Raw genomic sequence first — 25,714 nt, 5'->3', positions numbered from 1 at the left:
ACACAGGTTGCAATGCATTTCTAAACTGTAGCACATCTCAGATTTACTACACGACCTGATGGTTTTAGGAACGTTTATTAAATTCAGAAAGACTACAGGTTAAAGTAATCTTCATTAAAGATTAAGATTCTATTTGTCAATAAGGTTTACTTCAGAAGGAAATCTGTAATGTAACCAGTTTTGGACTTGAAAGTTTTGAAATTAAATACTGAAAAGTTAGTTATTAATCATCTATTAAAACTCTATTTTCCCTTTTAGGGTACAGACATCCATCTCCTACCACAGTGGCCAGAACAGTGAGAATTTTGCACACCTTACTTGCTTTGGTGGGCAAGCACAGAAACTGTGATAAATTTGAAGTTAACACGCAAAGTGTGGCTTATCTCGCTGGTAAGAAGCAGTCGTATTTATTTAGGTTTGCAACTACTTGTGGAATTGATGCTGTCATGCTAAATGTGGTGAGAATAGTTGCATTTAGTAACTTCTTTAAATTGAGCTCACTATTGTATTGCATCTTGTGAAACAACTGAGAATAAACAAAACCACTGATTGAGAGTGGGGCAAGAAACCATGTTAAAATGACAGGTGAAACTGGCATTCAGGAACCCCCATTGACCAATGAAGGAACCAAAGATTAACTATGAAAGGAAAAAGGAATCCAACCCCTTTGGGAAGGGAAGGATGAGGGAGATTAGCTTCCTCTTTAAGATTCCCATTCGGCCTGCGGTTGAAGGCGGTAAATTCAGAACAAATCTATGGAAACACTACTTCAGTGAGTGAGTAGTAAACGTATGGAACAGGCTCCCTGGGGAGAGTGGAAGCAGAAAGTGTTGTTTGTTTCAAGAACAAATTAGATACATTTCTGCTAGAAAATAATATCTCGGGATACAGCATATAGTTTCCGACACGACATGTCAAGCGACTGCCAGGATGGTGGAAGGCGAACTAGATGGACCTTGGTCTTCTTTCTCTTGGCAAACTTTTATGTTCTTATAAGCACTCATAGCACTGCCGTTCCTGGATTGTTTTCTGTTTATGTCCTAAGTCGTATCTGATGTCGTCAATTAAAAGAAGTGATATAATATTAACGGATGTCGACTGAAAATACTGAACAATCGCATTAAAAATGTCTTCTGTTTTTGCACAGCCTTGCTGACTGTTTCAGAGGAAGTAAGGAGTAGATGTAGTCTGAAGCACAGAAAGTCTCTTTTGCTGTCTGATGTTTCAATGGAGCCCATGGACACATATTCTGTACACACTGCTGATACAAGCTCCAGGTCTGTGCACCTCTTTATCGTCTGCCATTAGTTATCGCTATCTGTTCCAGATCTGTAAATACAACAACAATAAATAATAATAATAATCCTTGCATTTCATGAAACGCCTTATCACATCTTCAAGACGTTTCAAAGCTCTTCACAGAATATACTGTAAAGTGCAGTGAATGTATATTTTTGTGGGCAAAATTAGACTTGTGTATTAAATTAGCCATTTGACCCTTTTTTGCATTGGGCATCTTGCACCGACCTATATGAAATTATTTTGATGGTTTTACCAAATGGATCTTTATTGATTGAATAAGCGCATTGAATTTTCTTAAACCGGTTGTCTGTGTGGGATTTATTGACTTTTATTTTTACTTACCCATTCTCCTTACAGAACCCTAAGAGAAAGCCAGCCATGGGCCTCGCCCAAAGCCTCAGACAGGCATTTAGCTGCTAATTACCCTCCTGTGGGACAGATTAGCCCAAGGACACGCAAGTCTATGAGCCTGGATATGGGGCAGCCTTCCCAGGCGAACACCAAAAAACTGCTAGGTAAGGAAATGTTAACATCTGCAGATACAGCTCCGTTCTCCTGTTTCAATGGGCATGCACTTATTTCACAGGAACATATGGGCCAAATAATCTTCAAGAGCAAGAATGCCATCAGCAGGGTGTGCCCTATTCAAATACATTGACATTGTTGGCTGATTAATTGTTGGCTATTTAGTTGGTTCAAGCACTTATGCCCTGAAGGGATTACATGCAATTTCTTTGTTGCAATGGGAGTGTGGGTGTGGGGAATTGATGGTGAGTTTACAGGAAAGCTATTGTGTGTCAATATTGCACACTGTGTCAAAACTGGATCGTGCACTGGTAATCTGACCATGATCTGGTAGCACTACAGTTTCAGGTTCTTCTCTTTACATTATCATTCCCATTGTCTGGCATTAAATTAATGAGGCTTATTCACAAGGGTGGAAACAAGCTAATTCCTTCATGTCAAAGATTAGAGGAAGGAAAGTACTGATTTACAGCTGCCTATATTTTAGCACTGACCATTGGTTTCAAACTCCAACACAACAGATACTATTTATTGGGACTGCTGTATTGTCAAATTACTTATCTACTATCTATAATTTTGGACTCCCAATTTACCTAGAGTATATTGTGACATTGCAGCCCACTTCCTGCCACTTAGTATGCTGTGTGCGTGTATATATTTAAATGTTTAGATATTCTCATGCAGTAAAAAATCTGATTCAACTCAATTCAAGTCATCTCATCGGCAAAACCTCATGAAGGCCGCCAAATAGAAACCTGCTCAAAATGGAGATTTCTATCCCCTCCACCTATTTTTGAGAGGAAACCTTCAAACTCTTTTGAACAATGGCTATTTGCACTCTTCAGTGTGTGCCTCTGTTGTTGTGTTTCAATCCGTGCTTTATCTTTCTAAATTGCATGAAATGTCCCTAGGCCAAGGAGATAACAAGGAAATGGTTCTTAATGGCTATCCAGTGATGATGTTGACACAGTAGATACTGGATGAGGACAGGATTGAGCTACGCTGTGATGCCTCCCATCCCATGGTCAGGGGGTGCAGCATAGATTTACTAGGTTAGTACCAGGGATGAAGGGGATGAGTTACGAAGATAGGCTGACCAATTTAGGCCTATATTCTCTAGAATATAGAAGAATTAGAGGGGAATCTTATAGAAACCTATAAGATCATCAAAGGGCATGATAGAGTAGATAGTGGGAGATTGTTTCTCCTGGTTCGAGAAACTAAAACCAGGGGTCACAACCTTAAAATCAGAGGCCAGCCCTTTCGCACTGAGTTGAGGAAGAACTTCTTTACTCAAAAGGTGGTGAATGTATGGAACTCACTACCCTAAAGAGCTGTTGATGCTCAGTCCTTGAACATATTCAAGACTGAGATAGGTAGATTTCTTATTGCAAAAGGGATTAAGGGATATGGGGTTAAGGCAGGGTTAGGTTATTAGCTGGAGTTAGATTAGAAGATCAGCCATGATTGAATGGTGGGGCAGGCTCAAAGGGCCGAATGGCCTACTCCTGCTCCTACATGTTATGTTATGTCAGCATTCATTGAATGAGCTCACAAATGTAAAGTTAGCACTCAGACAACATACTGTTTTTTTTATCTCTGAGAATGAGTCATTGCCTTAAGCAGAGATCAGGAAACCTTTGGAGGGGAAAATGCAGAAGCTTCCCTATTGTCACCCACCTCGTCATGAACGGCAAGATACCAAGGGTTTCATCATGTTCCCATTCCTGTCTCTTGTCTTATGTAGATGTGAAACTCTATAAAGTTCTGTGGAATCAAATGCAGATTTTGTGGTTTTGTCAAGCTGCCTCTTTGACTCATGGTTTAAATTTAGACTCAGTCGCTTTCTTCTCAGAAAAATAAATTCAGACTACTAAAGTTTGAGAACCTGTGCTCAAAATGGTGACCCAAGTGTATAGAAATGAATATATTATTAAACTGGGTACACGGAAGCTTGGCTACTCTGCCAGAGCTGCTTTTTTAGGTGTTGGGGCCCTGCCATAAGACTTCTGGAAAAGGACTGAAGTATATAAGGATGTGGAGAAGACAGGATACAAATTGAATAAGGAGAGCAGCCACTCAAACTTAGCTAATTCCAATTCATGTAAACTTCACCTCAATGGAAGGTAATCCTGAGGAAATGATCTACCATGAGCTAACGGAAATGTGTTTTCTTTTGTACATCCTTCATTTCACATCACTGGGTAGCTTCTGCCACCCAGTGGTACACGCGCTCTTTCAGACTGAATTAATGAATGAATGATGGACTCTTTTGTGTCTCAGGTACCAGGAAAAGTTTTGACCACTTGATTCCAGACAACAAAGCACCAAAGAGACAGGAGATCGAATCTGGCATTACAACGCCACCGAAGATGAGGCGAGTGGCAGAGCACCCTTTTGAAATGGGTAAATTGGACCACCTTTCATGGGGTCTTTTAGTTTGCTTCTCTCCTCATCTGAGTTCCCTGGAGATTATCCTTTGTGTTATTACGACTGTTTGTGGGACGCTGCTGTGCACAATTGGCTGCTGCGTTTCGCCCACAAAATGTACAGTCAATTCACTTTAAAGTATATTCTGTGATGCGTTTTGAGGCGTCTCAAAGACGTGATAAGGCATTGTATCAAATGCAAGAATTATTACTTATTATTATTGCATATCCTTTCGATCAAAAGTCACCTTATCGTGAGTAGAAACACTTGCTCACGGTTCAACATCACTCGATTTGTATTTGTGAACTGGTTCACTCTCGTTCGTTGGTTTCACTGTTATCAGAATTAAGGGTGGCTTGCTTCTCTCTGGCACCTTTGTCGTGCAATATAAAAATTCTAGTCTGAGATGAGATACAGCATGCAGGAAGTGTCAGCGACCTGGTTATCCGGAAGCCAGCAATTTTTTTAGCGCAGGAACCCCCCAGCTTTCTGTGTGAGTGCACATTGGCGTCACTGGTCATGCTATAATGCTCCTTTACGAAGCTGGTTGGGGTTGCATGGAAACCGCTTACGCTCATGCTCACAAAATATACAGTCAATTCACTTTACAATATATTCTGTGAAGCGCTTTGAGACATCTCGAAGACGTGATGAGGGATTATATCAAATGCAAGGATTATGGAGTCCTGTAGCTCAATGGTTAGAGCACCCGCCTCACAAGCGAGAGACCTGGGTTCGATTCCCGGCAGGGTGAAACCTTGGGCAAGTTTCCTTACTCCACACGTCTGATAATAATTCCTCAAGCAAAAATAAATAGATAAATAAATAATTTGGTCGCGCAGTCCACAACTGTTTGTGGGACACTGCTGTGTGCAATTGGCTGATTAAAACTGTGTTTTGTTGTCATCAGTGCATTGCAATCTCCGTTTGAAATTTCCTCACTGTTTTAGGGAACCAGAGAATGTCCTCACAGCAGCACCCTCACCTGCGGAAGGTCTCCGTATCTGAATCAAATGTGCTTCTGGATGAAGAGGTCCTCACTGACCCGAAGATCCAGGCTCTGCTGCTGACTGTTCTTGTACGTATTACTTCCACTTTAACATCTGTTGCTTATAGTGAGTTTTTTTTAATCCAGCCTGTTTGGCCCTTTTTCTGGTGACTGATGTTTAAATAAGGTTTATTATAAATCAGTCAAAATAATATTTGCATTTCAGAATAAATTACTTAGTCTATTTAGGAGAGGGAGAAATAAAGTGCATAAGAACATAAGAATTTGCTCGGCGAAAGATGACCACGTTCCATTTCGTTTTCCTTCCACCATTATGGCAGTCACTAGACATACATACTGTATCCCGAGATAGTATTTTATAGCAGAAATCTATCGAAAAGTTTTTAAAACCTCATTACAATATGCATATGCACTGGGATTTTCAGAAACTTTTCTGAGCAGAACCACCAACAACAATAGCAAATTACATTTGTATAGCACCTTTGACGTCGGGAGGATGTCCCAAGGGGCTGGAACCCTTTAGAAGCCACGTTTTGCAGTTTTACCATGGCAGAAAGTTGGAGAACGTTGAGGAGTGTGTTTGGCAAGAGAAGTGTTCTCTCTGTTTCGTTTCTTTTTGTTCGCAGTGCTTTATGGCACTCTTTCTATGCAGCTTATGAACAAATAATTATGTTGCTCTTGAACTATTTATTGTTGTGCTTGAATGTGAGTAAAAAAAATAGTTACTCAAACAGAATAAATAGTGTCTGGAGGTCTGGGACTGAGTTTGAATGTTCTGCATTCTGTCTTTATCTCCACCAAGTGGCATGCAGTAAAACTGCATCATTCTGTCCATCTCCAGGGCTGAGGTGTTGAATACTTCTGATTTTGATGCATTTGGAAAAATCTAAACATTGCATTTAACCTCACTAATAAATCTATATTTTTCTTAAAGGCAACACTGGTGAAATACACTACAGATGAGTTTGATCAGCGGATCTTGTACGAGTATTTAGCTGAAGCGACTGTCGTCTTCCCTAAAGTCTTTCCAGTTGTGTAAGTTATTTTGCTCATTGTAATGTACGTCCGTTCTCCCAGAGGATTGTGAAATCCTTAGTGATGGGATCTTGAAAAATATTGGCAATATGTAGATATTGTACAGCATCTCCTTTCTAAATGTGTGTGTGTGTCAGCCTGGCTCAGTGATAGCACTCTTGCCTCAGAGTCAGAAAGTTGTGCGTTCAAGCCCCGTGTTGGGACTTGAACTCACATAGTCTTAACCTGACACTCCCAACGCAGTGCTGGGTGGGGTTTTGCATTGTTGGATATGTGGGTTTTCGATAAGATGTTAAACCGAGGTCCCGTCTGCCAGTCCAGGAAAACATTAATGATCCCATGGCACTATTTGAAAAGAGAAGAGAGTTTCTCCCAGTGTCCTGGCCAACAATCCCCTCAAAATTTGATCATTCGCTTCACAGCCATGTATGCTGTTTGCAAATTGGAGGCTGGGTTTGCCTACAAATACACTGTCACTTGGGGATATCCCTATGATGTGAATAGTGTTAAACTAAATGCAAGGATTTTTTTAAAGACCTTTGGTGAATTTCAAGAACGTCCTTCCTGCTGCGTGATCCAGAGAAGCCGTCCACCCTATTGATTCCCAGTCATGAGCTGAACTACATAAAAATAGTCAGCAATGACGACCACATACACAAGTTAATGGGAGTCAAACACTGAGCAGAGGATTGTGTACTAAAATATACTTTTGAAGAAGAGATGGATGACCTCCAGGAATGGAATACAGTAAGAAAACCTGCTAAAGTAACAAAACTAGAGGTGTCAGCCACAAATATAAGGTTGCAATAGAGTTCTGTTGAAGTGACTTATTCTCTTATCGAAAGAAAATTCTAAAACCAATGCCTCGACTGCTGGAGGGCAAACAATGAAGTTTACCAGTGTAGAAACAACTCTGTCCGTGATAGTTTAATTTGCTGAAGAACACGATTGAGGAGTGCTTCGAATCTTAGCAGACGAGAGGGAAGCCTAGCTGCTTTGTAACCTTCAAAAGCAAGGGCTATAAAAAAAAAGTCGAAACAAGTCATTGTAATGAATCTCAAATATCTTTTTTGATTGTTTGCACTTCAGCTCAAAACAACCTGGACCTGTTTGCTTTGGCCCAGCCATTTCCAAGTCAGGTGTTGCAATAAGGTTGCAACATGATTTGAAGTGGTTTGGAATTTTAAAAAGAAAATGACCAGGGCCACTAAGGATCAGAAATGCCACCTTCTGGAATAATTCCTCAGCAGAGAAACTGAGGTGGAGTGTTCCTACACAGCGTGTTCCTACACAGCAATAAGGCAAGACATTACAAAATGATGCCAGCCTTTTGCCCAAGAGAGTAGAATTAAAACAACTTGTTGAACCTCTCCAGTAAAGCTTGATGGGATGAACTTTTTAAATGCATTTGTGATATTCAAGTTGGTTATGTTTTCTATACTCGATTATCAGTCTTCAAAAGCTCCATGTATTTATTTTCTTTTGTACAATCTAGGCACAATTTACTGGACTCGAAGATTAATACACTGCTGTCACTGTGCCAAGATCCTAATCTATTGAATCCAATCCATGGGATAGTGCAGAGTGTGGTCTACCATGAAGAGTCACCACCCCAGTATCAGCCTTCATATTTACAGAGTAAATACTCTTTTTGATTTTGTTTCTTTTGAGGTAGGAAGGGGGAGAGAACTCGGAAGATTAATACCCACTGCTGTCACTGTGCCAAGATCCTGGTTGGTGCAGTAGAAAAACACAATGCCCTATTCACCTGCGTAACCTGGGATCAAACACATCCCACTGGCTCCCCATCACCGAATGGATCGATTTAAAGATCCTCACACTTGTTTTCAAATCCCTCATGCCCTGGCATCTCCCTGCCTCTCCGACCTGCTTACGCCCCAACTCACAACCCGCTGCCTCCGCTCGACTGCATGTCCCCCATGCCCTCCATTCCACCATTGGTGCCCGCGCTTTCGGCCACTATGCCCCGAAACTCTGGAATACTCTTCCTCTATCCCTCCACTTTGCCCCTTCCTTTCCCATTTTCAGGTCGCGACCTTCCTATTCGACCGTATCTACGGTCACCTCCCCCTCCCCCTCGGCTCGGAGTTGTGCTCCGCCACTGTCAAGCGCTCCGGGTCGCTACCTTGCGTGAGGGGCGCTGTATAAATGCAAGTTGTTGTTGTTGACCTCCCTATCCCATCACCATTTGAGCGGTTCTATTTGAAATGGGTGCAGGCAGTCACAGCTCAGCCTCGCGTGGTTGTAAGTCTGTAGATTAGCAATTTTATTCAGAGAGGCCAACAAATAACTGGTGTGGAAAATGTAAACACTTCCACTTGGGCAGCAGGTGTTGTCTCTTGTAAGGTTGAGCTCACGTATGTAATTGAGACAGTAAAGGTAATTTAACTCTACATCAGACTATGTTGTCCTCTTCGACCATGCTTACAGCTTCCTCCCCCCCCACCCACCCCCCGGCTCTGAGTCAGGCTCCACCACTGTTAAGCTCTCAGAGACGCTACCCTGCGTGAAGGCTGCTATATAAAGTGCAAGTTGTTGTGTTGTACCCTGACCTGGGAATAATTGACGGAAACTTAAAATGGAACTGGGTTCTATTTTTTCATATTGGCGTTCTTCACTTCGACAAGTACAAACATGCCGTGGACTTCCCTGTTGAATAGGGCAGGAATCATCAAGGGCCAAATTAGTCCCTGACAGCACTTATAGGAAAGATTAAACCAACGCCTGAAACTTTTGTTTATTGTTTAGCCATTTAACTCGGAGAAGGCAAGGAATCGGAGAGTTCAGCTCATTGTAGTGTTTCAAAGTTTTCTCTGTGAGAGGGCAAGGGTGGAAACATAGAAGACCATCCCCTGGAGTCTTGTGACATTGCAGAATACTCACGAGCCTGATCTCCTTTGCTATGGAACCTCTCACATTTTGATAGAACACTCCGAGCCCAGGGTTAAGCTTGTAGAGGGTTCTGTGAGTCAAAAGATAGCTTATGCTTTAAATACCAAAACCCTGATTGAGGGCACTAAACTAGAGACCAGGCATAGCTTTCCTGGTACAGCTATAAATGCTTAGAACAAGTGTATTCAAGGCGCGTACGTTACACAGATGAAGAATGTTCTCTTGAGAATAGCTTGAATGGGGGTGATGTTTTCATGCATTCAGTGGTCTTCAGGTACTACAGAGGCTTTTGGTCAAGGACAAAAGAACCCATTTAGACGGCAGGACTGTTGGGATCTCTTAAATATTTCATTAGGTAAGCAGCATGTTCCAATCACTATATCTTACAATCTCTTCCCTATTGCAGGCTTTGGATTCAATGGGTTGTGGAGGTTTGCGGGACCTTTTTCTAAGGTGAGACTGAAGCTCTTGAAGTGTTTTGGCTCAGCAGTGAATTCTGCACCTTCTTTATTAAACGGTCATACTAGATTTCACAAGATATTGCTGTTTGTTTTTAAGCTACATTGGTTAAAAAGGAATGTTAACATTTACAGAAAGTAAAATTACATTACGTCAGACCAAGTTGGAAATGTTACTGCATCGGTGTTTACATTCAGCTCTTATCTGACCCGATCACAATTGTTTTGTGTAATATCCAGTTCAGTTGCGAATATCTTAATTTTTTGATCAGATTGGAGCTTTGGCAAACCTAAGAATTTGCATGTGATGTTTCTTAAAAAAAGTTTTAAATTCAGATAACGGTAGGAGGCCTTTTTCAGTTATTTTTTAAAAATGTTTTCCATTGAACAGCAAACACAGATCCCAGACTACGCTGAGCTGATTGTGAAGTTTCTGGATGCATTAATTGATACATATTTGCCTGGAATTGATGAAGAATCCACGGAGGAGTCTCTGCGCACACCAACCTCCCCCTACCCTCCCCCCGTCCAAAGCCAGCTTAGCATTACTGCCAACCTCAACCTCTCCAATTCCATGACCTCACTGGCAACGACACAGCATTCCCCAGGTTAGTGCAGTTGTCTGCTGTGCATCTCATGAATGCACCTTGTTTTTTGCTTTTATTTGCTGCCACTCTGCTGTCTCTTCGGACTCTTGAGTTAGTTACACGTTGTTCCTTCATGCCTTCTGAAAAGTTCACTAAAAGTAAGGACAAATTATTTCAGTTGAAAAGACTTTCTGATCTCATCCCGTGAAGTCACTTCTCCTCCTGAATTTGTTCTATATAATCCATCAAATTTACTCCCAACCGGATCCATGCATTCCTCACCTCTCTCTCTGTTCCCACTTTACTGCAGCATTCAACAAAATTTGGGCCATGAAAGCTTGTTCACCACACCCAGTTCCAAACTCTCATTGCTGACTTGCTTCCTTCATCCTCATGGCTTCCCTTCTGCTGGCTCAGTTAACTGGGCACACACCAGGAATCAAACTGTTACCTTGCTGGTCTGTGCACACAAGGTTTTGCTCTTGTACGTGAATATGAAGTCTGTGAATCAAAGAGTGAAGTACATATTTGCTGATGTGATCAATGATTTCAATTTGGTCGAGTAGCATTCTCACCTCTTTGTTTATTGAAAATTTATGGTTAAGCTTCTGATATACAATGCTTTCATTTCTATTTATATTTAATGTTCAGCTTAACCACCTGTCCTCTTGTCATTATGCATGCACTGAAGTTTTCTTTTGTTTTGCTTCCTGTATCTCCCTCCCCTATTTTTTTTGGGGTATTTGTTACTGTCTAGTGTGTAGACGGTCTCCGACATTGCCCTACTGGAAGCCATCTGCTGATGTTCAGAAAATGCCTGGTACAGATGTAAACTATAGTGCTGGCAATCAGGAACCCCCTGATAGGCCTATAGTTTCTATTTAGTGTTTAGGTAGAGTTAGAAGGTAGTTTATTGTGATGTGTGTGTCTGTAATTGTGCTGCAGAGTAATATTGTAGATGCGCACTCCTGTGTGTGTTCTCTTTTAATGGACAAAAACCTTTTACTAGTTGTTCACAGTGCTTCCGTCCTGAGGTTGGACTTGATCCAACTTATTTTATCAATGTCTGTTTTGTCAGCTACTTTGGATTGCCTGGGCTGGTTCAGGTTATCTGACTGGTCATCTCACTCTAGCTCCTTATATATTGCAATTCACCAAAAACCATACCAGATTTTTCTCACTGTAATGCTGCTCCTAGCAAAATAACATTCTTTAAAATGATCACTAATAGCTGTGAGCTGAGCATTAATCTAGGAACTGTAACCAGTCTTCACTCAAGTACCATGTACACCACAGTGCGATTTCTTCAACCAGTGAATCATCAAGTGCTTATTTTGGTTTCAGTTTAATGATTGGATAAGCCGAGTATAAACTTGGATATAAAACCATGTTGATTGGGGTTGAACTGTTGTTCACATTGTTGGAGGAACTTGTTCAGGTTATGGATCAGCCTTGCTTCTTCATTACGACGCTGCTTACCGCTGCAGTAAATCATATAAACACTTCATAGAGCCAATTCTGTATTTATATTTAAATATGAAGAGCAGCCCTCATCCCTACAAAAGCATGAATTTATGAGGATATTTTGCTCAGAAGTTTATGTTCTAAAATCTTGTCAGGTTAGTCCATATTGAAACTCTAACTCACAAAACATTCAACTAGTGAAATCCGCAAACAGCATTAATTCCACCTCTAAAATGACTAAGGCTATTTTGTGTACATCCATTCCATTTCCTCTGTAACACTTAATATAACAAATATTGTGCAAATTCATTGCCAGACTTTCCCTAGTCATAGACTTCTGGAAAATGAGACAAGCTTAAGCCAATGAATATCTGAGCTGTTCAGAAGGTTCCAGGTTCAATCACTGGCCTTTGCGTGAGTTACCTTATTTCAGTTGGTGTGAGAGGTGAAGCGTAACAACTAGCCTCATCGCTCCAGGATGCCCACTGCTAATCGCTGCCCAGCAACCCCTGCTAGACGTGAGTGTGTGTGGACGTCAGATAAAAACAGGATTGGGCTCAGAATTGAGACCTCTTCAGTCAAAAAACTTGCCAACATTATTTATGACACAAGTCTGACTTGTGCATAAATAATGGACTTGGGTTTTTAGGGCTCCAGAAGATGCTTAATGCTTGTGAAACCGAGTCCCAAATAAAAGGACAAAAGGAATCGAGGTGCTTTCAAGAGAGAAGGGAGAATATTCATGGAGGGGCGGGGTGTGATAGAAGAAATTAATAAAGAGTTAACAGTGTGTACAAGATGCGTGGTCCTTTTGCCAGCAGTGGGGAAAAAAATGCAACATTTAAAATGTTTGTCACGTTCGTTCATTCTCATCCTCATTCGCTTGTGTTTCTCTTTTATTTCGTTTCTGTGAAGCTTCTCTGCCTTGCTCTAAATCAGCAGTTTTCATGCAGACTCTGTCACAAAGGTACTCTTATTTTTTCATTCTTTATGACATGTTGCCGTTTTGTAATCTCGTTCACCATAAAGGATAATACTGCTTTTATGTGCGTTTGATTTTCCACTGTGCCAATTCAATGTGGACTGACCCCTTAACTCCACTTAAGCTTGTTCTCTTTCCTGTCGAGATTTGAAGCTGCTTTCACAGGAGGTCATATCCCATGTAAAATAAACTAACCCAAAGCTTCCAGTCCGCTATCGGTATTGCTTTCAAAATCTGTTGCAAGAAATTGTGATAACTCCAGCAAACATTTTCTCACATGAACTTTACTTAATAATAATAATCTTTTCATTTGATAAAGCACTTTTGACATCAGGAGGACATCTCAAAACACTTTACAGGATTTATTTTAAAATGTAGTGACTGCGTATTTTGTAGTGGACTTAATTTTTTTCTCCTCTAAATATTCCTGTTTAAATAGACTCCCCCTTATCCCCCAGGGATAGTCACTAGTTTGATGTCCAACAAGCATGGGATTGAGCCCTCATTAGGTGGATGGTAAGTACCATGAACTCCCTCGAGCTTCCTGATGGGCAACACAGCTCAGCATGATACGCTCGAGAGTATTGTCACGACCTTCCTGCCCAAGGCTGGACACGCATTGCTTCCCATCGAGGGACCCTCACTCAACCACATTGGGATAAAGTAAACAAAGGTCATTTGTTCCCAGATATGTACCAGTTTGGCTCTGACACCAGGAGGTGTGTTCAAGCAGTGTAGATTATCCCACCAGCACCAAGAAACCCCCAGCAGAAGAAAGGCTGTTTCAGATCAGCAGCCCCTTATGGGGAAACCCTTCCAGCTAATCCATTAGTAGAACAAGTTTGGTCACTGCACCTTTCAACACCTGTGATGAAATAAGATTGGAGAATTAAAGATGATTCATATTTACCTTTCACACACGGCCTGTAAATGACTCACAATGATCTTGCATTGGATTGGAAGACTTTTCTGCCATGAAACCTATGATTGAGACTGCTGCTTTGAGGATTACATCCTCCTAACCTGCAAGGCCGCTACAACCAAACTGCAAGGATTATTATTCAGGAGCTGCAAGTGAGGTTGAGGATCCAAAGGGAGGATTGTTTTTTTCTTCCAAGAACAATCTCACTGTTCAATAGAATTTAAATATTAGTATTTATTTCCATAATTTAGATCAGGGCTGTAATTTAGTGCTGTGAGCGTAAAATAATTCTCAGCCAAGCATATCCCAGATGTCTGAAGGTAGAGTACGATGTTAATAGCACAGTCTGAGAGTGTAGGCTTTGTCTTAGACTTCAATGAAAATCAGTATCTTCCTTCGCCCTGCCTTGGGTTTACGAGGAAGGCCTTTCTAATGCATTGCTACCTCACTCAGCCCATGTTCAATAAAAGGCATGAAACTCTGTAAATTTGAGAAGCTGATCTTTCCAATCACCCATGTTAACCTGCAGCGAGTGCTGACAAGCTGTTGGTTCTGACAGCAGAATTGAGAGAAATACCTTCACAAATGCCCTGTAGTATATCATCTTAATGCCTTTTTTTTTACGGAAATAGACTTCATAATGGAAAGTAATTTGAACGGGTGCGTGTTACATATTTCCAGGCTCGTGTCTTGCTGTGACTGGAGTTGCTACAAACTACAGGGTGGTTTTAGGGTTTAGCTCAAACACTTCCAATGCGGTATGTGTTCACAGCTGGTTACTTTTAGGTGACTCTGAGAACAATGGATACGTTAAAATAATTTTTTGTTCTTGTCGCGTTTATAGTAAAAGATAGTTGCGTTTCGGGCCTTTGCTTATGGCTGACATAGCCACTTGTTCATTCTGCCCCCGCCCCCCTCCAATCACTTACACGTTGTCCGACACAGTTTATTATTTGTAAAACTATATGTAGTGAAGCTGTATATGTAGTGAAGCAGTTCACTGAATGTTTTTTTTGTGCTTTTTTCTTCACACTCATCTTTTTTCCCTATCTCTGCCTTTCCCTCTGAGTGTCTATAACTTTCCCTATCTCTCACTGTCCCTCTCTTTCTGACCCTGAGCCCACCACTGTATAAAGATATAAAAACGTGCATTCGCACGACTGGGGAAAAAAATCCTGTGATGCATGAGGTAGCTGGGAACACCATTCATCTTGTCAGAGTGAATTAATTGAGTCCCTAGCAACCTCGTTCACCTGAGGACAACTTCTGCCTGAAGCCCATTGCAGATAAATAAATGAGCATGTAGATAATTGACACGAGGATAACGAGTGTTCCACTGTAATGATCTGTGTTTCTAAGCAGAAAGTTTCTTAAACTTACAGAAAGTTTGTATTGCTCAATTACATGTCGCAGTATTCTTCTGTTTGTGTGTTTGGATGGAGAAATGGAAACATCAATGATATATGTCATTGGAGTCAACTGGACTCACAAATTGGCTAATGAAGTCAACTGCCATTAGTACAAGTTTGCAGAATGCAGTTAGCAAACTCATACTCTGATGCCCGGCAGCCTGCCTTTTTTATACAAAACAAAAGTGAATTTCTTTACTGTGAATATTTTTTTCTAACAAAAGTTAATTGTGATTTCTAGGAATAGACAAAGAGAACGTGGAGCTCTCGCCAACATCAGGACACACAAACAGTGGGCGAATCCGACACGGTTCCGCAAGCCAAGTGCAGAAACAGCGCAGCACTGGGAGCTTCAAGCGGCACAGCATTAAAAAGATTGTGTGAAGTGTTTGTTACCGACCCTTCCAGTGGTACTGGGCTTCTCACCACCGACCCCCACCAGTCATGATGCTGCACTTAATTTTTTGTTCCCGTCGCGTTTATAGACAAACTTGACGATCAACAACTGAAGAACACCCCGCAATCACTTATTTTTCTATAAGCCAGTATTTTCTGAACAGAGCAAGAAGAAGGTTCCAATCCACAACAACTCAAGTTCCAAAACAAAGCAGTTTCTTTTTTATTTAGTTGTTTCTCAAATCTTAATTTGGGAGGGAAGGGAAGGGGGAAGAAAAGGCACTGAATTTCTTAACACTGTAACAGTTGTCAAAATATGGAAGCCATTTATTGAGGAAACATTATGCTACCTTATTTGCCTTTGATGATGATGAAAAGTGTTTAAAGTGTCTTACTGTTTGTGCACTTTTCAGCGATCAACAAAAGTGGCTTAATGGTAGGAAATAATCATGTTTGTATGTGATCTTTATTTTGAGAACTCCCTGTGTTATCGGGTGGTGGGGGGGTGGGGGAGGGAGCAGACTAAGCTGTAGGTACAATAATCAACCACCATGTTTAAAGCACATTTAACAATTCAAAGGTCCATTGCAGCAATCATTAAAAAATGTACATAATTACATTTATTTTACTGATTCCGAAGATAACAAAGACTTTAATTATGTTTTTTTTTACATTTGTTTACAGTCCTGGAAAAACTATGAATTAAAATGATATGCAAGAACTTTGCCAAAATAAGAAAGTTACTACAAACACAACTTAGTATTAAAGTCGTGGTATTCAGCGAATGTGACGTGCTTAGGGACAAATTATGTAGCTGCCATTACGTCACAAATTAGTTTTTAAAAGAAAGCGACAAAATCTTGTGCAATTAACTAAAGAGTTGAGTGTGGTCTTACGGAAGGTTCCCTGGAAACAACATCGTTCACAGCCAAATGCTGAAGCTATGAGCATTGATCAGAAGCTAAAGTTACTCTCTTGGATTTAGTTTCTAGGTCACATGCACATATACAAAAAAACAAAGGTGTTTCTCTCAGTCAATGTTATGCAACAGACCTTACTGAAAGAAGTCCCAGCTGTGTTGGCCACAATTTTTTTTAAAAATGCAGTACATTCATCTGTAAATAGTTTTTGTGTAAAATTTGACAAAGGTATATTTACTACACTGTAAATACATGTGACGATATATTGTATTATTTTGCTTTTTGTAAAGCAGTTAGTTGCTGTACATGTATAACATACAAAATTTGATTATTCTCGTGTCAGTAATGTTAACTTCTCTCTTCTCTTCCGTTGCATTTTATGTCATTAAAAACGACAAACACAAAACAAAAGAAGAAGCAGTGTGTATTATTGCTTACATTTTCCGCCAGGCAGAAAAGCAAGAGAGAGAAATTTGAAAAACTTGTAATATATTAAAGTCAAACTAGCGACAGATAAAATAAAACTGTTTTGTTTCTTGTTCTTCTCATTCCAGGTCTTTGTTGTCCCGTTCCCGCCACTTCCATTTCTCGTATTCATTTTGTAAACTAAAAGAGTTAATTGGATAGTTTTAAAAGTGTTGTTCGAGTGTTGTGTTTAAAAAAAGCCCGAAAGCTATTAAATGTTTTTTTAATGTATATATGGGGCAGAATCTTGGATTATACTGGTTTAACATTGCCATGTAATGTTACAGTACACTTCCCACTCCCCTTGTATAGCGTGAATTGAAATCTGTAAATCTGTGTATACTTCTAACAACATGCTTTTGAATTTGTGCAAGTTTTATTCTGATTTTTCCAAGCTGATTGTTTATGGGAGAGTCAACGTTTGACTTGGAAGAGCTAAACAAGAAGAGTTTCTCAAACCTGTGGAACACTCCATACATGGCCGGACGAGCAATTAACTCAGAAGATCGTGGATAGATTAACTGTGATCTTTCAATGCTGACTCAACAGGTAATAATGTTGTCTGCCACCCCCACCCCCAATTTGTTTTTACAATTTACCCTTGTGTTCCTGAGCTAGCGTGAATAAAAATCAGCCAGGGTTCCCTCTATTGATTCGTAAATAATGCTTCCTGCTGGAAAGTATGTGGACATTTCCAGAGAAGATCAGGGTGAGCTGTTCGTGCTTTTGTATGACGACACCCTTCTCATGAGAAACATAACTCTGCCATGACACCGGATGCAGGAGAGTAAATTGGAGGGAAAGGTGGATTGGAAGATCACTAAATCATCAAAAGGTACCTGGTTCAAAACCCATATTTCACTTGCAAAAACAATATTCACAAGATCCTTCAAAGTTGAAAGTCATTGGCTGGAAATGTGTGTTAAAAGATGTCACACTGCAACAGAGTGCTGGAGTTGCTCGTTTTCACTGGAATGAATTACGAGGATATGGTTCAATGATAAGTTCAACGCACATTTTTTTTACATCGACTGCAACTGAACGGAAAATTGCCCTCTCTTCACGCCGACAGCTGAATTGAGCCAATCCTACTGGCACCTCAGCCAAATGCCCTCGCAAACAACTCACCCAACTTCTGCTATGTGGAAGGTAGTGTGCATCAGTTTAATATCAGATTTTCTTTCACAATGACCTACAGGGTATCCAAAAAGTCCTGTTACCCTCATGTTTTTTTTTCTACAGTCCCCCCAAAACTGAAACGTGTAAGAATGCTGATAATTGTATTTAGAAATATGGCACTAACTTGTATTCAGCCGTCCAAAGGATCAGTGTGTGTGAGCTCCATTATTTTCAGGGCAGATAATGATCCAGTCATGGTTCGGGGCAACATCTTTCATAATGTGGATGAATGACTAGACAAAATGCATCTCTGACGCCTTGTTTCAGCCCCTCCAGTCTCCTATCGCTGTTTTGTAACAAGGGAGTAAGGATTTGGTGGACACCCTGTAAGTTGAGTTCCCATTATTTGTGATGTAAACTAAACCCAAGGAGACTAAAGCTTTCTTTACACCGTATTTTCAGAACAGTGACCACACATACTTCTTAACCTTCAAAATATTGCACTGTTCATTGTGGAAATGAAAGTAAATTTTGAATTTAGCCTTTTGAGTACTGCACGATCTTTTATTGAACAAACCCGGGGGCCAACAAAGCTAATCTCACTACTTTTGCCTCCTTAACATTTGGGACTTATGATTCCATTGAAGTTTCAATCTGTTGGAGAAGGGATAAATTATAACTGGATTGTACAGACATCATCTCTTGTACAGCATTGCAAAAATACAATATGAAATCAAATGTGGTTCCTCTTCTGAATTTGAATTGCAACGATGTGAAGAGATTTACCCTGAATCTAACCTGTGTTAGACCTGAATTGGTTTGATGTAAACATTGAATCCAATAATGAGAAGTGTTTCATTCTCTGATGCCAACACAAGTCACCTTGTTGACAATGAAATATAGAAAAAGAGGGAAAATTAAAAGAAAACAATCTGGTGTTTTGCGAGATCAATGGGTCAAACAAAACTGGCATTTCTATAGCGCCCTTCATATGGGGTAGTGCCCCAGAGCGCAAATAGTGTCATTCTGCGCTGTAAATTGCTATGATACAATGAGAGCTCTTTATTGCAAGTCTATCAGCTTTTCAGTTTGTCCCATCCTAGGGAATATTAAGAAGCACAACTGGCTATTTATCAGCCTTGTGCTAAGTTGAAATGCCAAATGTCACCCATTAATTTTGTTTAAAAACTTTGCTGTGTTCAGCACAGCAAATGCTTTGGTGTCAATGAATGTGGGAGCAGGCAATCAGCCAGAGACTGGGCTGGTGCGTGTATGTGCATGATTGCCTCTTTGCAATGTAGTGTATGATGTATCTGGAAAGGTCTTCCAACCCATCGTGAGGTTTCAGTTGTGCTCTGCTCTGAATGTAGATGATTTAAATTGCATTGCTTCAATGTCAAGTGCTTAAGTCAACAGAGTTAAATTTAATGAGTTTGCAGACCAGCCTTGTTTGAAAACCAGAATGATGACAGCTGCTTTTATAAGGCTAATGAAATAAAATAATTGCTTCTTGTCATAGAACCATCACGATGATGGGCTCAAATCTCTCCCCCCATCCCCTTCTGTGAGCTGTTAACTGTACGGAAACTCCCCATGACAAGGATTCTGGTGAATCCATCTGTTTATCTATAGACCTTAAATAATTTTATAGGGATGTTACAATTTGTTTCAGTGCCTGTAGACAATGGAGGAATAATCAGCCATGGTATCAACAACATCTGCCATTGACATTGAGCGAGGATTTTGAGGTCAACATTCAGTCTCTATACTCACACTTCAAGAACAACTATTTGGTATATTGCTAAAGGACAACTGGTCTCCATGGAACTGAACTTGGATGAATCTTCAGAACTGGAGGATTGTTCTTGAAAGAACGCAATGAGGCTCACATAATACTATAATAAGAAGAATCTACATTTGATATAAGTCCATTGCACATGTGAAATGTTGGGTGAGTCAAAGCGCTTCACATGATTTAAAGTTTGTAGGTAAATGTATTTTAGTATTCTAAAATGTACAAATGCCAACAATTGTCCCAAAAAATCAAGAAGGATCAATATATGCATACAGTCTATAAAGTTTCATTTCTCACTTATATCTTATTTATTACAGCATTGTGGCCATGCCTAGGGGCTGAGGAAGCTCATTTGACCTTGTAGGAATATTAAAGTGCCCTATTTTGCTTACAAGTCTCTTATATGGTACTTTATCAAACACCTTTTGAAAATCCATATAAACTACATCAACTGCACTATCCAATTTGCCTTCAACAAACCGATATTGGCTGTCCTTTATTAACTCATTTTTCTAAGTCAACCTTTTTAGTACCTCCTCTTGGTTTATTCTTATCTCATCCAATTTCTCTACCCTCTCCTCCGATACTGTGGCATTGGCTGCATCCTCTTTTTTTTCTGAAGACGGATGCACAGTACTTATTCAGTACGTCAGGCATGCCCTCTGCCTCCACAAGAAGATGACCTCTTTGGTTCTTAATTGGACCCAACCTGCCTTTGACTAACCTTTTATTCTTTATATGCTTATAAAATACCTTAGAATTACCTTTATATTACCCACTAATCTTTTCTCATACAATCTCTTTGCCCCTCTTATTTCCTTTTTTAGTTCTCATCTATACTTTCTAATATTCTATTTATAATAATAATAATAATAATCCTTGCATTTGATATAGCGCTTTTCACGTCGGGAGGACGTCCCAAAGCGCTTCACAGAATAGACTGTAAAGTGAATTGACTGTATATTTGTGGGCAAACGCGGCAGCCAATTGCGCACAGCAATGTCCCACAAACAGTCGTAGATTGAAAATGACCAATTTATTATTGTTTTTAGTTTTTTGGAGGGATTATTATTAGGCTCTGTGTGGAGTAAGGAAACTTGCCCAAGGTTTCACCCTCTGCCTGGAATTGAACTCAGGTCTCTCACTTGCAAAGCGAGTGCTCTAACCACTGAGCCACAGGACTCCACGAATAGATAGTGGGAGACTTTTTCCCCTGGTTGGGGAAACTATAACCAGGAGTCACAGTCTTAAAATTAGGGTTAAGCCCTTTCGCACTGAGTTGAGGAAAATCTTCTTCACTTAGAGGGTAGTGAATTTATGGAATTCCCTACCCCAAAGGGCTGTAGATATTATATTCATATTCAAGACTGAGGTTGATAGATTTCTTGTGGATAAAGGGATTAAGGGATCATAGAATCTACAGCACAAAAAGAGGCCATTCGGCCCATCAAGTTTGTACCGGCTCTTTGAATAGAGCAATTAATGTCAATCCCACTCCCCAGCCCTTTCCCCATAACCCTGCAAACCCGTCCTCCTCAAATACCCATCCAACATGTTTTTAAAAGTAGTTATCGAATCGGCCTTCCAGATCCGAACAATTCGCTGCGTGAAAAAATTTCTTCTCACCTCCCCTCTGCTCCTTTTAGAGACTATTTTGAATCTGTGACCTCGAGTCACCGACACACCCACCAGTGGAAACAGTTTTCCCTTTCTAACCTATCAAATCCCCTCATTATTTTGAAGACCTCTATTAGGTCTCCTCGTAACCTTCTCTGCTCCAATGAGAATAATCCCGGCCTCTCTACCCTTTCCTCATAATCAAGGTCCCTCATTCCTGGTACCATCCTCGTAAATCTCCTCTGCACCCTTTCTAATGCCTTAACATCCTTTCTAGTGTGGTGCCCAGAACTGGGCGCAGTATTCTAACTGAGGCCTAACCAGTGTTTTATATAGGTTAATCATAACCTCCTGACTCTTGTACTCTATGTCCCTATTTATAAAGCCTCGTATCCCATATGCCCTTTTTACAGCTTTATCTCCCTGTCCTGCCACCTGCAAGGATTCATTTACCTGCACCCCCAGGTCTCGCTGTTGTTTTACCCCCTTAAGATTGTATTACCAAACCTATATTGCCTCCCCTCATTCTTTCTACCACAATGCATTACCTCGCATTTCTCCACATTGAAACTCATCTGCCATGTGTCGCCCATTTTACCATTCTGTCTGTCTTCCTGCAGTCGGCTCCTATCCTTCTCACTGTTTACTCCCCTACCTAACTTTGTGTCGTCCACAAACTTGGAAATGGTACTTGCTATATCCAAGTCCAGATCATTTATGTATATTAAGAAGAGCAGTGGTCCTAATACCGATCCCTGGGGGAAGCCACTATTCGCCCATATTTGTGGGCGAACGCGGCAGCCAATTGCGCACAGCAATGTCCCACAAACAGTCGTAGATTGAAAATGACCAATTTATTATTGCTTTGTTTTGGAGGGATTATTATTAGGCTCTGTGTGGAGTAAGGAAACTTGCCCAAGGTTTCGCCCTGCCTGGAATTGAACTCGGGTCTCTCACTTGCAAGGCGAGTGCTCTAACCACTGAGCTACAGGACTCCAATATTTGATTATCTTCTGTATTTTGGACATGACATTTATCATAAGCCTCCCTTTTCTGTTTTAATCCCAATTTCCTTATTCACCCAGGGAGGTTTGGAATGCCCTACTTTCCCCTTTGTGGGAATGTATTTGTTCTGTCCCCAAACTATCTCCTCCTTAAAGATTTCCCTTAGCTGTTTTATTTGTCAATCTTTATTTCCAGTCCACCTTGGCTGGGTCCCTTTTTAACTCACTGAAATTAGCCCTTTTCAAGTTGAGTATCTTCACTTTTGATTGTTCCGTATCCCTTTCCATAAGTACTCTAAACCTAATGATGTTGTGGATCACTGTTATCCAGATGCTCTCCTACTGAAACTTGCTCCACTTGCCCCAGAACTAGATCCAGCACTGCTTCCTTCCTCATTGGGCTAGAAACATACTGATCCAGTAAGTTATCCTGTACACATTTCAGGAATCCTTCCCCCTCATTGCCCTTTATACTATTATTTTGCCAGTCTATGTTAGGATAATTGAAGTCCCCCATTATCACTACTTTATTGGTTTTGCATCTTTCTGAAACCTGCTTGCAGATTTGCTCGTCTATCTCCTTCCCACTATAGTGGTCTATAGTATACTCCTAACAGAGTAATAGCTCCTTTTCTGCTCCTTAACTCTAACCAAATAGATTCTGGTTTTGGACCCTCTAGCACATCGTCCCTTTCCAGGGCCGTAACTGTGTCTTTAATCAATATTGCCATCCCCCTCTTTTTTTCCTTCCCTATACCTCCTGGATAATAATAATAAATAATAATACATTGTAGCCAGGAATATTGAGCTGCCATTCCTGCCCTTGTTTAAGCCAAGTCTCTGTTATTGCCACGACATGATAACCCCACATGCCAATTTGAGCCTGCAGCTCACCAATCTTACTTGTCACACGCCGTGCATTTACCCCAAGAGCGACTGAGTCTGGTATGCAGTTCTCCCCTGTCTAATCCCTCCTTTTTCTGGACTACTCTTAATTGCATTGCTATTTGTCTCTCCCAGCCCTCTGTGTAACTTGTTTCTCCTCTCTGATGCTAATAACCTGATTCCCTTCCTTTAAAGGCCGTGCGACAATCAAGTTGCGTGCAGCAGTGTCCCTACAAAGTTATGAAATGAATGACCGATTTTATCTTGGGGATTGTTGGCCAGAACCCTGGGAGAAATTCCCTCTTCTTTTCGAATGGTGCTATGGGATTTTTAACCTCCATATGAATAGGAAGGTGGGACCTCAGTTTCGTGTCTCATCTGAAGGACCATATGTCTGACCATGCAGCACTTACCCTAACACTGGATTGGAATCTCAGATTAGACAACGAGCTCAAAGTTGTTATGTGGAGTTTGAACCCACAACCTTCTAATCAGAGGCGAGAGAGTACACTCAACAGAGACAAACAGCCATTAACAACCCCCTTCTCCCCCCAACAAGCTTCTCCAGTTACTAGCAGCATCAGGAATTGTGGTGAGTTCAAGCTTTTTTCTGTACAACAACAGCAACTTGTATTTATACATCATCCCGGAGTGGTTGACAGTGACAGAATCTGTCACCGAGCCAGGGAGAAGCTGACCGTAAGCATGATCAGAAAGAAAGGTCTTTAGAACATAAGAATTAGGAGCAGGAGTATGCCATTCGATCCCTCGAGCTTGCCATTCAATAAGATCATGGCTGATCTATTCTAATTCCACCTACCTGCCTTATCCCCATATATTTGGGCTTCAGTTTCTGGATCATTAGGACCAATTCTGGGGCAGGTGGGACCTGTATCATATGGATGGGTTGCACCTAAACAGGGCTGCGAATGTGCTTGCAGACAGGCTATCTAATGTGGTTGGGGAGGGTTTAAACCAGTTTTGAGGGGGGAAGGGAATGCAAAAAACGAAGAGCTAGAAAATGGGAGGAAAAAAACGGGGGAAGTGCAGAACAGGTCAAGTCGGTCTTGGAGTGCATGTGCCTAAATGCACGGAGTTTAGCAAACACGATTGGTGAGCTGTAGTGGTCAGGGGGATACAATGTAGTAGCAGTAACAGAGACTTGGCTCAAGCAAGGACAGGAATGGGAGCTGAATATTCCTGGCTATAATGTATTCAGGAGGGATAGGGAAAGAAAAAAAAGGAGGGGGTGTGGCAATGTTAATCAAGGAAACGGTTATAGCCGTAGAAAGGGTCGAGGTGCTGGAAGGCCCCAAAACGGAATCTCTCTGGTTAGAGTTAAGGAACAAAAAAGGAGCTGTTACGCTGGGAAGGGTATACCATAGACCACCAAATAGTGGGAAGGAAATAGATGAGCAGATCTGCAAGCAGATCTCAGACAGATTCAAGGCCAATAGAGTCGTGATAATAGGGGACTTTAATTATCCCAACATAGACTGGCAAAACAACAGCGCAAAGGGCAAGGAGGGGGAAATATTCCTAAAATGCATACAGGACAACTTTCTTGATCAGTACATTTCCAGCCCAACAAGGAAGGAAGCAGTGCTAGATCTAGTTCTGGGGAATGAAGTAGGGCAAGTGGAGCAGGTTTCAGTGGGAGAGCATCTGGGCAACAGTGATCATAACATCATTAGATTCAGAGTGCATATGGAAAGAGACAAGGAACCATCTAAGGTGAAGATATTCAACTGGAAGAGGGCAAATTTCAGTGAGTTAAAAAGGGACCTAGCCAAGGTGGACTGGAAAGAAAGATTGGCAGGTAAAACAACTAAAGAGCAGTGGGAAGTCTTCAAGGATGAGATAGCTCAGGGACAGAATAAATACATTCCCACTAAAGGGAAAAGTAAGGCTTCCAAACCTCCCTGGATGATGAAGGAAACTGTATCTAGAATGAAGCAGAAAAAGGAGGTGTATGACAGATGTCAAACCCAAGATACAGAATATAGGAAGTGCAGAAGAGGTTTGAAAAAGGAAATAAGAGGGGCTAAAAGATTATACAAAAAAAGGTTAGCTGGTAACATTAAAGGGAATTCTAAAATATTTTACAAGCATATCAAGAAAAAAGGCAGTCAAAGGTAGGATGGGACCAATTAGGGACCAAGGGGGAAATCTTATTGTGGAGGCAGAGGGCACGGCTGATGTGCTGAATGAGTACTTTGCATCTGTCTTCACGAAAGAAGTGGATGTACCAAATGCCGCAGTATTGGAGGAGAGGGTAGAGGAAATGGATAGGATAAGTATAAACAGAGGAAGTACTGAAAAGGTTGACTGTGCTGAAGGCAGATAAGTTGCCCGGTCCGGACGGGATGCAACCAAGATTACTATGGGAGGCACGGGTACAAATAGCGGAGGCTTTGGCTACAATTTTTCAATCTTCGTTGGACACAGGAGTGGTGCCCGAGGACTGGAGAGTGGCC

The 25,714-nt window shown here is 41.0% G+C and overlaps 1 protein-coding gene across 1 annotated transcript in view; it reads left to right on the top strand.

The window, feature by feature from the left end:
- Nucleotides 1-16,763, top strand: part of nf1a (neurofibromin 1a) — a 158,088-nt gene extending 141,325 nt beyond the window's left edge. Inside the window, exons 48-57 of the mRNA XM_042338430.1 lie at nt 259-390; nt 1,148-1,277; nt 1,660-1,817; nt 4,111-4,233; nt 5,208-5,335; nt 6,201-6,301; nt 7,797-7,939; nt 9,621-9,667; nt 10,064-10,280; nt 15,278-16,763. Coding sequence (XP_042194364.1) covers nt 259-390; nt 1,148-1,277; nt 1,660-1,817; nt 4,111-4,233; nt 5,208-5,335; nt 6,201-6,301; nt 7,797-7,939; nt 9,621-9,667; nt 10,064-10,280; nt 15,278-15,420 — 1,322 coding nt within the window. The 3' untranslated portion in view covers nt 15,421-16,763. The remainder of the gene's footprint in view (nt 1-258; nt 391-1,147; nt 1,278-1,659; nt 1,818-4,110; nt 4,234-5,207; nt 5,336-6,200; nt 6,302-7,796; nt 7,940-9,620; nt 9,668-10,063; nt 10,281-15,277) is intronic.
- Nucleotides 16,764-25,714: the final 8,951 nt, after the last annotated feature.

This window comes from Callorhinchus milii, unplaced genomic scaffold (assembly GCF_018977255.1).
Source record: "Callorhinchus milii isolate IMCB2004 unplaced genomic scaffold, IMCB_Cmil_1.0 Scaffold10, whole genome shotgun sequence".
In the NCBI taxonomy this organism is placed as follows: domain Eukaryota; kingdom Metazoa; phylum Chordata; class Chondrichthyes; order Chimaeriformes; family Callorhinchidae; genus Callorhinchus; species Callorhinchus milii.
The sequence above is the reverse complement of the archived record's forward strand: the minus strand, read 5'-3'. Positions and strand labels throughout refer to the sequence as shown.